This window comes from Hippoglossus hippoglossus, chromosome 7 (genome assembly GCF_009819705.1).
Source record: "Hippoglossus hippoglossus isolate fHipHip1 chromosome 7, fHipHip1.pri, whole genome shotgun sequence".
NCBI classification, from domain to species: domain Eukaryota; kingdom Metazoa; phylum Chordata; class Actinopteri; order Pleuronectiformes; family Pleuronectidae; genus Hippoglossus; species Hippoglossus hippoglossus.
In genome coordinates this window covers 5,115,623-5,133,521 of record NC_047157.1, presented here as the reverse complement: position 1 = coordinate 5,133,521, position 17,899 = coordinate 5,115,623, and the positions used below count along the sequence as shown (strand labels likewise).

At 40.7% G+C, this 17,899-nt stretch overlaps 2 protein-coding genes across 3 annotated transcripts; both read right to left on the bottom strand.

Annotated features, from left to right (window-relative positions):
• Window positions 1-273: 273 nt before the first annotated feature.
• fam50a (family with sequence similarity 50 member A) lies at window positions 274-11,759 on the bottom strand. The gene is made up of 13 exons (XM_034589924.1): window positions 11,498-11,759; window positions 11,187-11,271; window positions 10,400-10,499; window positions 8,538-8,686; window positions 8,195-8,268; window positions 6,776-6,842; window positions 5,504-5,565; window positions 5,264-5,340; window positions 4,865-4,919; window positions 3,266-3,314; window positions 3,068-3,138; window positions 2,571-2,681; window positions 274-532 (listed from the first exon to the last, which is right to left on the bottom strand). Exons 1-13 carry the CDS (start codon window positions 11,606-11,608, stop codon window positions 524-526), a joined length of 1,020 nt encoding a protein of 339 aa, XP_034445815.1. The 5' UTR covers window positions 11,609-11,759; the 3' UTR covers window positions 274-523.
• Window positions 11,760-12,546: 787 nt separating this feature from the next.
• zgc:158296 (uncharacterized protein LOC791212 homolog) lies at window positions 12,547-17,249 on the bottom strand. Of its 2 annotated transcripts, none has more exons than XM_034589929.1 (4): window positions 17,028-17,249; window positions 16,092-16,320; window positions 15,021-15,208; window positions 12,547-14,283 (listed from the first exon to the last, which is right to left on the bottom strand). In XM_034589929.1, exons 2-4 carry the CDS (start codon window positions 16,317-16,319, stop codon window positions 14,094-14,096), a joined length of 606 nt encoding a protein of 201 aa, XP_034445820.1. In that variant the 5' UTR covers window position 16,320; window positions 17,028-17,249; the 3' UTR covers window positions 12,547-14,093. The 2 variants fall into 2 exon arrangements, with proteins under 2 accessions (XP_034445820.1, XP_034445819.1); XM_034589928.1 differs by having other exon boundaries at window positions 16,092-16,585; window positions 17,028-17,248.
• Between the last annotated feature and the right edge of the window lie 650 nt (window positions 17,250-17,899).

The following is a 17,899-nucleotide window of genomic DNA, read 5'->3' as shown; positions in this document are numbered from 1 at the left end:
GGGGTGACTCGAGGCTATTGGTGGAGGTGCAGCCCAGCCAACTTGCTGTGCATGTTTTAACAGTTATGCATCACTCAGTTTTTTTCAATTTTTAATTTAGGAGCAGGAGGCACACGGCAGGTTCAGCTCCTCAACAGAATCTAATAATGTTCGAAGCTCAGGCCCAAAAAACATTTTCACACAAACCCACAGGCTGATGACAAGTCTCTTCAGCGAGTGGCAAACGTCCACGTGTAGGTTCCAAGTTTAATCAAAGGTTTTGAGTCCAGCCAGTTCCATCCAGATTCACTTTATTAAGCACAGACAATAGAACATGTTGATCGGCTTTGTCCACACGAATGTGGGCTTGCTTTCACAGGAAACAATGCATTGGTAAATCAAATACATTTGGGGAAATTAGCATTTCAAAAGTGAATCAAAAGTATAAAATCTTGATAAAGCACAGATGAACGATGGTATAACAGAGGAAATAAGAAGGAAATGAAAAACAAGACGTTTCCAGAGGCTGGAGAAGGTGGCCGTTTTATCGGATCTGAAAAAACAAGAAACACAATATGAAGTTACTCCACAGGACCAACAACATCAGGTCCAAACTAAATAATACTATTAGATTACAGTGAATTGCTAAGTGTTCCCTTATTCCTCCAACCATTCATCCTCTTCTTGGAAATCATTTGATCCAATCTGATGCTAATGGTTCGCAGGTCTTCTGTTATAATGTAGCTATAGAAAACAGAAAGACTTCTTTCTAGTGAACAACTGTGGGTGTCACATATTTATCTGATGCAAGAGCACAAGTTCAGATTAAAGTAGCTAATTGTAGGTCCCAAATTTAATCAATAATTTTGGCACGAGTTCATGAGTCCTTGCCAGGTTCCATTTATTAAGCACAGACGCAACATGTTTATCAGCTAGATCATCAGCATGATTATCTGTTTTCACAGATAACCATCCACTGGCAAGACATCTAGATTTCAAGGTAAAACTGCATAAAAAGGCGTATAAAAATATCATGAACGGTCCAGATCCGTCATTTACAGATGAAACATGGCAGTTTTCCTCCCTAGATTCAAGAATGTTAGCTCCAGCTTGACAAAGATGAATGTTCTTATTTGTCTTTTAGACCACCTCTTTTCTCGTAGGTCTCACGCTCACTCACGCTTTACCTGAACAGCCATTCATCCTCTGTTTCAGAAGGCTCTGATTTATTTCGACAACCTCTTTGCATGCCTTTTTGTCCCACAGGTCACACAAACTGTGTTGCTTCACTTCTGTTGGGGTATATAGCTGTTTCAGTGTGATGCCTGGTTTTTTCTCAGATGGACGATTAGAGAATGGGTGGAATGGACAAAATTATGGACAAAATATCAAAGCATCATAAAAATAAATCCTAATTTGTGAGCTTCTGCCAGTTCCTTTCACCTGTATGACAAAATCACAGTTAGAACTGAAGGGAAGTGGCGACCCTGGAGGCAGTGGAACAGGTAGAAGCGAGGTTGAGACACGTCATCCTTGTAGGCCCTGTGGCAGCTGGTCAAGTTGAGCTGGGTTACACAAGACCTTGCATTGATTTCTTCCTTGATTCAGGAAGACGTGCGCAGAGTAGTGGAAGAGGAACGTTGCAGTAGGACAGTGGCTATGTGCAAGCAGGGATCGAGGACCAACTGGGACCATATAACCATCCATAAGAACACCTGGGCAGAACTTTGAAGGTCTCAACCAGCTAGACTCAAGTTTCTGATTCAGTCAGTATGTGTTGTGCTTCCAAGCATTTCCAACCTGGTTGTTGTGGATCAAGAGGGCTGATCTGTGGTGTTTGCAAATTACTTAGACACAAGTCACCCAGCAGGGTGACTAATGAACAAAGCCCCGAAAGACCAAGTCGCACCGACTGTTGTTTCAAGACACTAGCAAGCAAAACACCAGACCTATTTCAATCTCTGGAAAAAGAATAAGAGATGTGGGCTAAGGTTTAAAAGGTCGGGAACGGCAATAACTCCCCTGAGCTACTTACATGCTGCCACCTTATAGACATCATTGCTATAATGGCTTCTGCAGCTTTAACCACTGGAGCAGTTTCCACAAACTCTAGACTCAACATTAAACCACAAACTTCCTAAAGAGCTACATTATTATTTAGTTGTGTTCACTATTCAGTCCCTTTAGCTTGTTTTGTTTCTACCAACCCCTGAGAGAAACATCTGGCTCTTGCACAGCTGAATGCTCCACTGTGTTCACCAGCTGGGGACCCACACTGGTTAGATGGGAGGAAGTAAAATAAATCACACTCACTCAGCAGCCTCATCACACTGCTGCGGTAAGGTCACATATTATATGAACAATTGTGTAAGAACAATGTGTTTTTATAGTCTTGTGCAACTTACTACCCCACTTTATTAAAATTAAACACAGCTGCATGCTTCCGGGTAAAAAGTTGGTTTACAATGGTCCTTTAATCCGAATTAAAAATAGATTCAAGACTAGAATAAAACTTCAATCATCTGTTCAAAGAGAATTGGTGATTTACTGCTAAGATGAAGGAAGCCAACATTTGGCAAAGTGATTCTCACCGTATATTTGTCCCATTTCTTCTCAGGATCATACGGCTCCCAGCGACTCGCAGGGAAGATGTGCTTGTTCTTCTCATACCAGCTCCTCAGCACCACTTTACCTGCATGAGACTTTAGGCAACAAACAAATAAAACTTGGTTAACTTTGACTTCATGATTTTCTTTTGTGATTTGTACACCACTATTTTATAGAGGCTAATTATTTATTGAAGCTGTAATTTACTCTCAGTTAAAATTATAAAGATATAATTGATTATGTAGATTTATTTGAAACAAGAGTTTTTCAATTTTCAATTCAGAGATATATATGTAAAACCTGGGCAGGGAAAGCCTTTTCTGATTTCATTCAAAATCAGAAATGACCAAAATATTATAATAAGCATCTATTGTTCATTTCAGGTTCTTTTAGCTTTGATTGATATTTGTTCACATAAAAAAAAAAAAGTGCAAAATCTGTAGATTTTTCTCCTGTTCTTGCGGTCAAAGAAAAACCTCACCTCATCTTTCTCGACAGTGGCATCGTTCACAAGTCGGATATCATCGTGGACGTCAAAGCTGAAAAGAGGACCTGTGGAAAATGGGAAAAGGCAGGAAACCCAACTTCACATCATTCCCTGATCTGCACAGTGACTTAGCACTTCAGAATGTAACATCAAGAAACAAACCAAGATGCAACATGTCGATTGTTCACTGACCTGATTTTCCTCTGGCCTTTGTCACGATGAAGTCGTAAAAACTGTGGTGCTGAAAAGTAAAGTGCACCATTTAAATTAATAAAAGTAACCAGGACTCTCACCGGGTATAGGAAATCTAAAGATTAAACACACACACACACACTTTTTAAAACACATTTTAAGATGGTGTTTTTTAATATTTTCAAAAATCAGCTACATTTAGAAGACTGATAATCTATTATTGTACTACATCAGCTACAGCGATTACCGCCATTACAGCTTGAAAGGAATGTTAATTATCCCACTGCAACCTGAGTGTGTCTCTACTAACAAGTCCATGACTCTTTGATAATGAACAGAAGCTACATCAAAGGTGCACGATGTAACACTTGAAAGAGACAAAATTAACCATATCAACCCACAGAGAAGCAGCACGTCAGCTGCAGTTTTCATGTTTTCATTTGTGCGTCATTTACCCACAAACAAAAGAGCTGGCTTGATCTACTTTAATGTCTTCACTGACAGTGTGCGCGTGTGAGTTGAAAGGACCGGCAGTATAAGTGTCCTGTTGTTACACACAGAGCTGTAAATTATCTTCTAATCTAATGATCGGTTCGGGAAGCTGTGATTGCATTTGTCATTATTTTCAGAGTTTAAAAATAACCCCACAATCTCCATTGTTTGTTAATAAGCAGGTACACAATAATGATTTAAATGTAGTTGGATTCAATTCAATTACACAGTGTTCCCGACAGAAATATTTAGATCTCTAGCAGTTATGGAGGCATGCGCACGTAAATCACCCGCACAGGTTCCAAGTGACAGGTACTAATGAGGGAAGGATAAGTTATTGTGTGAGGAAGAACTGCATGCAATGGACCAACTGCAGCTGAAACTATGAGGCCTGACTGTCTGCATGCACGGTAACAACGTTATTGACCATTACGTGAGCGAGCATGTGGCAAATAGTGCTGCACAAACCAAGTGATAATATTGTTATCAAGAAACTGTGGCAGGACAAATTCGGATATGGCGGGCCACCACAGTCTAGGTAAGTAATGTGAAACATTGAATTACATTTAATATTTTTAAATGCAGAATTTAATATTGGTATTAGTACTTTTACCTAAGTAAAGAACTTAACTTAATTTGTGATTGATTAATAATAATAATAATAATAATAATAACAATAATAAAAATAAAAATTGCTGTGAAATACCATGAACTGTGATGACATGAAACTGAGATAAATTCTAAAACTGTTATCATATAGTGAAAATCTCATTGTTGCAACCCAGCTGTAGATAGAAAAAGATCAAAAGGAAAAACAACAATAAGAAAAAACAACAATAAGTCATACAAAGACGCATTCCGCACCATGTTATCACATCAACCAGGTAAGCGACCAGTTAAACTCCACATTAACAATAATAATAATAATTTGAGTTATTTATCAGCTGTAGGCCTTTGGCTGCTATTAAATAAGAGTCACACTCAGGTCAGGGGGTGAAACATGTTTGTATCTGCTTCTGTGTTAAACAGATTAAAACCTGTTAAAAGTGTTACATGCTGATGACTTTTTCTTGCCACTTCTGTGACATCAAAGCAAACAGTACTTACATGTGGGATTATAAGATCTTCTTTGATGTACATCAGCTGCTCTACTCCAGCAGACCTGCACAGAGGAGAGGAGTTAGTCCAGTAAAGATAAAGTTTGACATTATGTCAAAATCCACTTCCAGAAGGAAAGCAGACAAATTTTTCCAGTTTGAAGCCTCTGTTTAAAGGGTTATAAATGTTCAGACTATTGCAACTCCAAGTGGTAAAATAAGAAATGACACTGTGACGGAGAGGGATGATGTAGTTCATTGATTTTGTCAGTTCCTGATTAGTCTGTTTGGTTATGGATTTCCTGCTCTGTCAAACAGCAGGAGGAAGAAATCACAGAAATACCTATAGTTATAAAGGATAGTCATGATGTATGTTGACTTGACACTTCTTTCCTTTACACCTTCTCACCTGAGCTCACTGAAGTCTTTCCTGAGGACTTCCAGCGCCCTCTGCAGAAAGTTCTGGATGGTATTACCCTTCTTCATCTGCAGGAGAAAGACACACAAGGATGATGGGAATGTGAACCGTTATGTTCACATAAATTCCCCCTGTCACCGATACCTTTACACAAACTGCATGGCCGTACAGCAAAAAGAGGGCGAACTGACACATTCCCACATACTATTGTTGAAGCTCCTCATTCTTTACCTTGACTGTCTTACGATGTCCAGAACCATCCCAGTAGCTGAATGTGATCTCAATCTCCTCACCTGATGACAAACACACACAAACACACACACCACTGTTAGACAGAGTGGAAATGAAATGCTATGAAAATTTCACATCACTTTTAGTGACCAACATGATCACAGTTATCATTATTATGTTTTTATAATGTGAAAATGTGCTGAAAATGTTCATGAAGCACTGATACACCCACTGTAATCATGTCATTATTATTATTATTATAACTGGTACAAGGAAGAGGGACAGTATCTCACCGGTTCTTGCATCTCTGCATTGGCTACCGGTACAGGATCAATTTTAAGGTTATTTAACTGTTTTTAAAGCGTTACATGGCTTGGCGCCCCGGTCGATGACGATATGACTTGCGATAAATAAACATAAACAGTCCCTGGCTACGGATGCAAATACCACGTTTACAAATTCTGTTGTTTTTACCCGGACAGAATTTACACATGTGTCCAATCACAGTGTGTGTTTGTGCGTGTGAGAGAGAGAGAGAGAGGAAAAGAGCGAGCGGGACGACTGATGAATGCACTGCTCTGAAGAAAGATTTAACTTATTAAGAAAAGTATCGATCACTATGTGATGATCAGTGATGATATTGTGGCGCCATTTCAAACAAATCAACATTTAAACTTATACGTATTTACTCCCAACTCGCATCAACTTGCGTCAACTGAAACGCTGCACGTTTACTTTGATTTTGGTGACACCATGTGTTGCTGAACTGCATTGTGGTTCTGTTGCATTCCTCTGCATGAGGCAGAAGTTGAGCAGAGCTAAACTTTTCATATGCTCAGACGCTAGCCAATCAAATCATGTTAATATGAAAGCAGGGGTGGAGGCAGCTGGTGAAGCTGGTTTGTGTTCATCTTGTTGTGGGTTGTATTTCCTGTGTACTTCTCTTTAGCATTGCATTAACAGCTAGCATGACACGTGCCCTGACGCACCAAAGCCATTTATGCTGTATTCCAAGCATGAAACTGTGATTGTTGCCGTTATGAAGCTCACACCGACACCAAGCATCAGATACACTCACCATAAAGCGAATCCAGCGTTACAGAATTGAAAATAAATGAAATGAAAATGAAAGTGACAAATTCCCCAAAGCTGAGACATTTGTCAAATATGGGACACTGTTGCCTGAATGTTTGCATTGAGGTGACAGTGGATGAATACACAACTGAATGTAAGTGACAACAACTGTGCGTGTGTGTGTGTTCTGACACTCACTTTTAATCTTCTCCTGTTTGAGCTCCCACTCCTGCCTGAGCTCCTCTCTGAGACGATTCTCCTCCTCCTGAACACAAGAGGCAAACAAAACCAGTTCAGTGAAAATATCAGAGCTCTATTGGTTATTTTATTTTGGTTAGTTTTTTCTTTTGAGTGATGGGTCTGGTATTTCCAGTTTTGTTCTTAGTTTTTTCACTTACGCACAGTAACACGGCACCGAGACTAGTGGCACTATGAGATGGCAGAGACGCAAATATTATACATTATATAAAATGAATCAAGATTTCATCGTTAACAGTGTAATCATCATCATCATCATCATCCTCTCCTGTCTGTCAGTCCACTGGTCTGAAAAGCGTCCGTCCTCTGAGGCTGAATCCTACTTTTTTCGCAGCAGGTGCAGCTTGGGGAAGAGAGGAAGAGGAGGAGGAGGATGAAGAGGGAGCTGGGGCAGCAGGGGTGGCGAGGGCTGACATCTGAACAGGAGGCTGGCGTAACAGAAGCTCCTTGAACACGGAGTTCCAGTGACGTGATGGGTGGGAAGTTTCTGGGTCTGGATCTCATAAACTACAGTACACCTTCCCACAGCCAAGCCGAGTGTATGGAGACAAATTAGGACCAGGGTGTTTGCAGACTAGAAGTCATCAGTTCCATGTCGGTCATGTTTATAGTTTTATTACAACATGCTAGTATCTGGGTCATTAAACTAGAACTACAAACTATGCATATTGCCAAGCTCTAAAGTAGCATTATATGAACAATAACATAATTAAGACCTACTTAAATGTATTGAAGACCTAGTATCTAATATTGTAGCATATTAAGGGCTAAAATTCTGATTACTGAATTTTAGACTTTTTTTAAGACATTTTAAGAACCTGTAGAAACCCTGTTTAATGGATCTGTCACATTGTGTCCGCAGGTTAGTGCTCCTGCAGGGTCTGAGCCACCGTGTGAGACACTTCAGACATCACATTACCAGAATTGCAATAATCTTAAGTCATAACACATTAAGGAAATGAAGACCAAAAAGCATTTTTGCCTCTAAGAAACTAGAATTACTGCTCTACGGTTGTATGCCTCCGCCAACCAATCCAATTTCCATGGAATTATTTCCATGGAAGTGACAACTGATCTAAAGCTGAAGAAATTCCTTCATATTCAAGAGGCCAAAAACGTTTTGTGAAGTCACCGTGAACTTGACCTTTGACCACCAAAATCGAATGAGTTAATTGTTGAGTCCAAGTTAATATTTGTTCCAAGTTTGAAGAAATTCCCTCTAGGCCTTCTTGAGATGTCGTGTTCACGCGAATGGGATGGACGGACAATCCCAAAACGGAATGCCTCTGGCAGCTGGCTGTCGCCGGCGCGGAGGTATAAAGAAAAAGTTTCAAACAAGTGTCACACATACTGACTCACCTCTCTGTCTCGATCAGGAAGGAAACTTGTGTCCACGTCTGGATTTTTCCCCAGCTTCTTCTTAGCTGGAACATCTGAGACAAAAATCACACAACTATTAGACAAACTCCCTGATTCATATTTTATATCTATTGGTTTAATCTCACAAAAGCCAGTGTACAAACTACAAGATGTAATTTATTTCTTTTCAAATCAAAGCTGTCTTAAAATATACATATGGATCCACATCAGACTAATCGTACTGTATAATGCTGAGTGTACAACTTAACTGTTGGACCAAAGCAGTCATTTACAAAACACAGGGAAGATTCTCAGTTCTGTGTTTCCAAACAAAAGTACTCACAATCCTGCTCGTCTTCCTCCTCTTCCTCATTTTCCTCTTCTTCTTCTTCTTCTTCTTCCTCTTCTTCATCTTCAGGGTTAAAAGATAAACTGGCTATTTTCCTCTTCTGTTCTTCTTTTCTCTTCTTCTCTTTTTGCTTCTCTAGTTTGCTGCAAAGGAGCAGAAGCAAAAATAATGAACTACCGCTCATAAATTTGAGTTAAGCTCACTGTCCCAGCATCCCTTGCAGGGTCTGAGGTGAGAGACACAGCATCTCCACCAGGATGTACTGCCAGTAGCCCATCCAGCTTAACATCAGTCACAATGTGCCGCCCAGCATCACTCCTGGGCAGGCATTAGGACCCATAATATGCGTCTGCCCTGATCCTGAAGCAGTGGCAGAAATAACAATGCATCAGCAGGCCACTGTTTGGGGGAGGGGGATGTGCAATGCAAGTTTTAATGTACATATCTTTTAATAATAGAAAAGCAACACGCGCAACAGTGAAGGCACAGCTGGCCGGTTGGGGGAGCGTTTTACTCTTCTGGGCTTCTGATATAAGACTACCAATGCCCTGCGGGAAGCCTGTGTGTGTGTGTGTGTGTGTGTGTGTGTGTGTGTGTGTGTGTGTGTGTGTGTGTGTGTGTGTTCATCTCTATCGCTCTTCACAACTTGATAACTGATAACATGAATTCAGTTATTAGTCAACGATGTTGGATCATGAATCCTGATCGTTATGGTCACTTTAACACTGATGTCCTGGCTGTGCGCGTCTTGTGCTGTGTGTGGCAAGTGAACTGTGTGCACACGGTGTGTTTAAATGCAGCCTAATAAATTGTAGAGTGAATCAAACAAACCCAAAGTAAACTTCAGTGCTGTTCAGGTCCTAATAACTTCTGATTACTGTTGGTGTTTATTCTTAAAGTGTAAAGTAAGCGCAGGTCAGCGGGGGAGTGAGTACACTCCGACAGGAGACTCCGACATTGTACAGGACGACCAGACCGTTAATGTGCGTCTGTCCTGATCCTGGGGATATAGTTATAATATAGTTATTAGAGTTTTTTCAGGGATGTGTGTCACTCTTGGTGTGCCTGAGAAACACCAGAACATTGTGCAGCCACAGAAAAGTGTTTGTTATTACCGGTAGTCCAGTAACTTTAGCCATAAACTGTGTAACGTTACATAAGCTCAGGTTGCAGTATAGTAGTTACTGAAAGGCTATTACTGAAAGGGAGGAGAGCCTGGATCAGAGCCCAACTAACCCAGCTTGGAACTAAGAGAGCGAGGAGAGAGATGCAACGCCGTCTGTAATGCATGCACTGCACTGGGGGCAGGGAGGACGAGGGTCACTATGGCATTGTATTAGATAATACATTGATTTTGTATTTTTGCTGTGGTGGCAAAGATTTTGGTGTGCTGGGCCGCCAGGCAGAAATGTTACCAGCGGAAACCCTATTTTTCAGATTGGGAGTGAGTTGCTGCTCCAAGTCATGAGTTTAAGTATCTTTATCTAGTTCTGATGCCTCTTGGGCCTTCTGTTGGAGAATATCTGGAATGCCCAACATGAAGAAGACTCCGGGGTAGACCGAGTACTCACTGAACAGACAATAGATCCCATCTGGCATGAAAATTCCTTGGGATCCCCAAGGATGAGCTTTGTTTTGAGCTTCTTGTGAACATTCCAAAGTAAAAACCCTTGAAGCCTTCTTTTTTCTTGTATGTGTAGATGTGATTGCTGCCAAAGAACACTCATCAACCATACTCCAGCTGCACTACAATATGTTTTACAGCACTTGTAATTCTCTCAATTTACAGCAGAAACTGTACTGGAGGAACAGAAAAGGTTAATTAGAAAGTATGCTGGCAGGAAGTAGTAACTCACAGCTGGAGTTCTTTGGACTGCTCCTTCTTGGCCAGCTGTTTCTCTCTCTCCTTCACCAGCGCCTCCTGCTTGGCCTTCATATCATTCAATGTCACCAGACCTGATCAGAACATGGGACACATGAAACTGGTCAAACAAGAGTCACATGGGGAGATCAATCAACTATTCACAAATGTAGTGCAATATTTGTTTTTACTGTGTAATTCTTTTGCTGCTTTCTTTTAAGTGCATATGTGTCTCAACATTCCTGTGGTCAGTTGAGCTGAAGTTCACTAAGAAAAACTAGGACAAAAAGAGCCGAGTCGCTGCGTCTGCACACGCCATCTCCATCATGACTCATATATCCTCAAACCCTTTGTTGTGCAATTACTCATTTCTGTCTGTACAATTCAATGTCTCATGTGCAGTCTGTTACACTATTCTGCTCATTTTCGTTTTTTCCATCAGTCCATAGTGACGCATGTAAAGCGTCCTTGGGTCTCATCAAAGGTGCTATATAAATTCAAGTTATTATTATTATTACATATATTCTGTTTACATTTCATATAATATTTCTACTCCATTTGTTTCTTTATATCTCCTTGTGTTTATATGGCATGTTTACCTATTTTTTTACTTCTCGTGATATTAGTTTTAGTTTGAGACAGCAATGTGGGACTAATACTTGTCTTATCTTAACTTATCATGTCTGACACTACGTGGGTCACGTTCTGAGTCAGTCCCTGTGTTTCTCCAGGCTCTACACGTGTGGTGCTTTGATGAGTGTGTCAGGTGGGTTGATACCGACCGACTGTGCTGGACTTGAGCTCTGCCTCCACAGCGTCATAGTGAGCTGAGAATTTCTTATCGATGTTGGACTTGACCATGTTGTCCTGAGAGGAAACAAGAGACGTTCAGACAGGTAACCACACAGTCATATCACTGATGATGCTTCAGATCACACTGGGGAACACTGCAGTTATCTGGACCAGGGGGCACTTCACGGACCCTGCAGGTCGCCGGCCCTCACACCTCCACAGTGGTTAATAATACTGGGGAACAGACAGGGGGTTGAATAGGTGGTGAACACGTTACAACTCAGGACACGAATGTAGAAACCTCTGCAATCTTCTGCTTCAGCTGTTCGAGCTGTTCTCTTTCTTTCTCTCGTTTCTTCATCAGCTGCATGGCTCGTCCCGCCTCGCTGGCTGCTCCTTTGTACTGCGCCATGATGAAACTCTGTCTTCCACACTCGCGCACACCGAGTTTTCACTCACGAACTGAGACAAAGACGAGTTTAACACTCGAACTGAGATTTGTTTCTGTGGATCTGCTACACGCACTTCACAACAACAAAAATGGCGGTGACGAAGTGCATGCTGGGTATTGAATGCGCTTTCACGTACCTCAGGAAAATACAGCTCCCACTGCAACGAGCGAACTATATGGACCGACTTATGTAAATAAGTCTGCTGATGTGAAATTGGTTTAGTGTGGTTTATTTTATTCAGGGTGAGTTGGGTTGGGTTTGGTTTAGTTAGTTGGAGTTATTTTTTTGTTTCGTTTATTCTTTTAGTTCAGTTTTTTTTATATTATATTTTTGTTTTTGTTTTGTTAGTTTGTTTCTTAATGTTAAAATAAATTCTAGAGAAAAAATTCAAAGACTTAATTCCTCTGAACAGGGATCCCTGGCAAAAGAGAAGTGATACCGGATCTTCCTGGGTAATTAGAAATCAAAATCAAAATCAAATGTGGAATGCAACAAGGGGAAAGCCATCAGGTTTGAAACTAACTTTAATCGTTCTGAATATTATTTTTTAATATTAGTTAAATTATTTAATTAATCAATTTTTAAAATATATTCCTGAGTTAAAATAAATATTGAGTGAAACTTTCAAAAAATGTATTAATTTCTGGTCTGTAAAATGCAATAAATGCTGGTAAAAACAAAGTATCCCAAACAAAGACAAGCAACAAATTCCTAAGACCTACAAAAAGCAAATATAAAAAATCTAAATGGATAAATAATTACAGTTATAATATATTTCCAACAAATTTTTACTGAATAACTAATGTCAGCTCTAACACCTATTGATTGACCACAAACAGACCACAGGTATCACTAATCACTAATGATGAATCGTGTTTATCATTACTCAAAATAGCTGAGGTTGAAAAGGTCTATTCAAACAAAACAGAAATCCTCAAGGAAACTTCAAAATAGATTTTATTAATGATACAACTCTGGCAGAATTACATCTGAAGTCAGTGTAAAAGTTACAGTAATAGTAATATTGATAATAATAATTGTTATGAATTATCTTTGCATATAGTAAACAAATCAAACAGCAGTAACATCACCAGGTTTCAGAAGTTTAAAAACAAGAAAGACAGATGCAAATTTGCACAAACTTCTCTCACTCTATCCCACTCACTCTGTCCAGGGTTGTAAGTCAAAACAGAATAGTCCTAGTCAAACTATAGTCACATCTTTATGCGCATATTTTATTTATTAAAACAAAGTGATGGTATGTACATGAATCAGCTTGTAGGTGAACACCTGCCCTTGCACGAAAGCTAAAGCCACATTCTGTAACTTTCACTTAGCAACAGCGCCCTCTGCAGCCACACATGGTGGTTAATTTTGTTGGGCTCTGAATATGAACAATACGTGGTTTTCACAGAAAATCACAGCCTATCACATTGTTGAGAGGAGCTTTGACTGCGTAGTCCCACTCACTGAACTGAAACACAACTGAACAATGCATATTACCCATGATCCTCTGCTTCCTGAACCACACGAGTTACACTGTAACAAATCCACCAAACTCTGTTTAGAATTTCTGATGTTTAAAAGGTTTCCTCTCTGAATATTGTGGCTTAACATTGTTTTTTAATGACTTCTATGTCTTTTTAATTGATGTACAGCTACAGCATTACTCTTGAACTTGATGCTGGAAATGTATTACATCAGCTACGCACTTCTCATAGGAGATCATACCCACTCACCAAAGTTATAAGCTGTTTTAAGACATGTATTCTAGAAGATGTCTGCAGAATTGGGTCCAGACTTTCTCCAGAGTTGGCTTTTCACTCATGAGCAACACAGCAAGAAATCCCCCTAGAGACCATGTGTTTTTGTTTACAGCACATGTATGTATTTGGCACATGTATGGCACCGCCATGTTTTTCATTTTTGCATCCGTCACAGATAAGAAGTGTCATCAACACACCCACTCGCTCGCAGTGAATCCTGTGGAGAATCTCCTGCTGTGCTCTCACATGGGCTCCTCTGGACATTCTGCTGAGTTTTTTCTTGTGGGCTGGAAGGAGAAAGTCAAAGTCTGGAGGCTCTCAATCAGACATTTGCATTCTCACACACAGCCCCTCTGCAGAACGTGCAGAGGTTCACCGGAGTACATTGCACGTTTGAAAGCAGCTGTAGAAAAAGAACAGGTGTTCAGGGCGAAGCTGCTAGTTTAACGTAAAAAAAGGTTTTATAGTGTGGCTTTTATAATGTTATTAAAAAACCAAGAAAAGTCAGGGACCTCTCCAGAGTGTGAATGCACTCAATGCCTGAGTCCAGGTCTGAGTCATCAGTGCTCACATCCAAGACGAGTTATGACTTCTGGAATTCAGGACTCAAGTCAGACTTGAGTCTGAGTCCTACCCTCAATGATGCTGTGACCCTGACTTATCACCTGCTAGCAACTTCTTAAACTGGTGCAGCCTCTTTGTCCCCCATTTGATGCCAGTCTTTGTTGGACAGTGAAATGGCAATCTGACTGCAGCAGAGGGCGAGAGACTCACAAAAGGGGGAGATGAAAACATTCACAGAACAAATGCACAAGGACCGCAGGCACGGCAGGAAGGTGTTGCTCAGCTGTATGCAAGGCACCACAAACCTGCGGAGTGAGAGAGAGAGGGAGAGAGAGAGAGAGAGAGAGAGAGAGGGAGAGAGAGAGAGAGGGGTTCAAATAACTGTCAAACTCTCTCTCATTGTCAGGGGGGAAAATAGATGCTATTTTGTAAATTGTTAAGAAAGTAAATCAAAGTGAAGTCAAAGGTCAGGTTTGTGTTGTAGCTGCTGTTTCTGAACTTTGAGTAGAGATGGAGAGAGAGAGAGAGAGAGATGGAGGAGAGAGAGAGAGAGACAGAGAGAGAAAGAGAGAGAGAGAGAGAGAGAGAGAGAGAGAGAGAAATGTTGAGAAAAAAACATGTGGAAGACATATACAAGCCACATCTGTCATGTTTTACAGTAGATTCAACAACGCAGCCTAGCTATTAGATCTATTCTCCCCTACAGGGAAGTGAAGGACATATGTAAAGGATGCTGGTGCTTCAACAAATCCAATCAATTCCATCGCAGTAGGTGATTCAGGTAGCGTACATACCTGCTGTGACATACTGATGAGGGTTGAGCCAGACAAACAGCAGGCCTGAAAGTTTACACCAGCAGAGCCTTGTACCCTATAACCATTTTGGATCTAGATTTGATCATCACAAGCGTTTTCTTGATCTATTTAAAAGTACAATTTTTTTTTTGTTGCTTTACGTGACAGATATCAGAGAGGTTTGGATGAGGATGAAATGTGAAAAAAAGCGTCTGAGGGACTAATGTGTTATTTTCGCCCCAGCGTACCACACGTGTAGACAAGCCAGAATGGCCAGGAAGACGCCACAGAGGAAAGAGAAGGGCACGGCGAGCAGCAAGGTGAGGCAGCAGTACGTCCAGGTGCGAGCCTTCTCAAAGCCGGTGACGCTGTAAAACCACACCTGGTCTATGCTACGAGGAGTAGCGGGCTCTGCCAGCACATCGCTGACCTCCACCTGCACAGACAGACAGGGAACGAGACAGTGGTACGAGTCAAGTCAAGTTTATTTATCGAGTAATGATTTTAGTTTACTCATTCATCTAATGTCAGAATTTATTTTAAAACGGAATCAGAAATGACATCCGGATCTCTTTTATTGTTTGATTTGATTTGTATTTGGGAACAGAGGCCAAAAGGAAACTGATCACAGCACTAGTTGCATTTATAGGACTAATGATAAGAACCTCTGCCATACTATCACTATGCAGGATACGTTTATGTAGGGTATATTAGGGTGTAACGCAAGTTCATTATTTTGAATTGGGGATTTAGTTTTCTCTAAACTTTGGGTTGTTGTCCTGCTTGAGCGTCAGACTGAGATTAAAAGGAAACTGAGGTTTAGTGTGGATATCACGTTAAAACACAATCAGCTAATATACATCTGAGCTCTGAGTAGAGAATTTGTTTTAAACAGGATTTGTATTGTATTTTGTATTTATTTTTTCTTACTTTTAAAATTAATTTCTGATTACAGCTATCAGGCAAACGTAGTGCAGTAAAGTACCCCAACATTGCACTGAATTGATTCACTACTGTGACTTAAATTTGGACAATGGACAACTTGTGAGAGCATTACTTTGTCTGGGACTTTAGATAAAAACACATTGGCCGGTCATTTTGAATTCCAGCTGGATGAAGGAAGATGTGATGTGTAAACATTGACTATGGAGGAATTCATTGTAGAATACACACTGATCCCAAATATCAAATACAGAAGGAGGGACAGAGTGTAGGAGTTTTTAAAAGAGCGCAGATCGAGCAGTTTCTCTCTATGAAAGTCAATGCAGGAAGTGTAAAATCCAACAGAATCAAAGATCCCACTGATATATAAAGTCAACCTGTAGGTGCTTGTTGATGCCATAAGGGTCCCTGCTGACAGGACGGGTGGGTGTGGGTGTAACAGGGGCCGCCGGAGGGGTCGGAGGCTTGGGCGCCGGAGTCGGGGCTTTGGATGCAAACTCTGGAGGAGGAGGAGGGGTGCTCATCTGTTCTCCTCCACCATCCTCTTCATCACTGTCATCATCGATCTTACACTCCACCAGACAGTCGTCGCTCACCATCATCATCCTCAGTGTGCAGGAGGAAGCACATGCATGAAGATAGACATGGACATAGGCAGTCAAATAAACTGCCTCCCCTGATCTGGCTTTTACGTTATCAGTTGCAGACTGTAACACCAATGCATGCACAGACACACACACACACACACACACACACACACACACACACACACACACACACACACACACACACACACACACAATATGCGGACTGGAGGCGGGTGGAGTGTAACAGCGAGCTGAGCACTGCCTCTACCACCTGTTCTTTAGCCCTAAAAAGAAGCCATACCAAAATCTGTAAATAGCAGCTGATAATTTTAGAATTACAAGTCAAAAATCAAACATAGAAAGTGTAGACGTTCTGTCATGGTTATTATGTGTGTTTTTCATCTATAGGGAATAGAGCTGTTAAATAATTTATAAGATTTGCTGAATCAGAGTGGGGACTTTCCCATGAATAAATAAAAAACTATAACGATTCAAACACATATGATGGATGCAATCCTGCCTTGGAGTTAGAAGTAAAATGGCAGTTGAATGAAACTCTTAACATTTGATTTAAAAATCCTTTAATGAACTTGTATATGTATCAGATTTATCGTGTGTATGAAGCAGGTGCTGCAGGGCACAATCCACATGCATGTTGAGAAATCATGGCGGCAGAATCATGCATTGGTGATCAAAGGCAGAAATGATCACTCATGTGTGACTTACCTTAGTCAAAGTGCTATCTTAATCCTGTATCGCTGACAGAGAGATGAGGCCCTGCAGACAGTGCTAATCTAAAATGTCAATGAGATCAGCTCAGCCGCTTAATCTCAAAGTCCCTCTGAGCTGATTTGGCACAGGAGAATTCATACAGAGGCATGCACACCCACACACAAACAAACGCACACACACACTTACAGTATTTGACACTGACTTAGAGAGGCAGAAGTGCAAATGTGGTACAGTGTCTCTTACTCATGTGTGTGTGTGAGTGTGTGTGTGTGTGTATGTGTGTGTAGCTGGGGGCCTATTTTAGGAGGAGGAGTGGATGGGTCTCAAAGATCACATTACAGCACTGGGTTGCTGTCTTAAAACAGAAATTGAAACAATGACAAACACACACAAACAAATCTAATTTCAAGAGTGTTGATAACTTGCATTTTTCAAAGTGACGGAGCAGAATCCAGCAGTGGTTGATCCAGATGTTTTTATGGTGTTTTATGGTGTTATGGGAGGTGTGGGAGGACGGTTGTGACAGGCAGTGTGTTATCTGTCTCTCTCTGATTCTGTCTGCTGCTACACAATGCAGACTTACAGCACAACAATCAATTTATAATAGGATCACTTTTTATAAATTTGAGCACACTCAATAAACAGCAAGTGCACAAACTGCTCCAAATAACATCTGGGTCCAAACCCTGCATGTCTGGTATAGCAGGTAACTGAACTTGACTGAACTGATCATCATGATCATCTGACTATTCAATCTTCCATCTGATTCACTGAGTGAATTTGACTGTGTCTGTTTGATCATGCTTTTTCGGCAGATAACAGACACATGTTTAGAGTTTAGTAATGACTGAATACTGCAATAAATT

Coding starts and splice junctions, on each gene's coding strand:
- fam50a (XM_034589924.1), bottom strand. CDS start 11,608: ATGGCGCAGTACAAAGGAGCAGCCAGCGAGGCGGGACGAGCCATGCAG. Junction 5,341..5,503: donor GACATCGTAAGACAGTCAAG/GTAAAGAATGAG, acceptor TTTCTCCTGCAG/ATGAAGAAGGGTAATACCAT. Junction 4,920..5,263: donor AAAGACTTCAGTGAGCTCAG/GTGAGAAGGTGT, acceptor TCCTCTGTGCAG/GTCTGCTGGAGTAGAGCAGC.
- zgc:158296 (XM_034589929.1), bottom strand. CDS start 16,319: ATGATGATGGTGAGCGACGACTGTCTGGTGGAGTGTAAGATCGATGAT. Junction 15,209..16,091: donor GCATCAACAAGCACCTACAG/GTTGACTTTATA, acceptor CTGTCTGTGCAG/GTGGAGGTCAGCGATGTGCT. Junction 14,284..15,020: donor CTGGCTTGTCTACACGTGTG/GTACGCTGGGGC, acceptor CTCACTCCGCAG/GTTTGTGGTGCCTTGCATAC.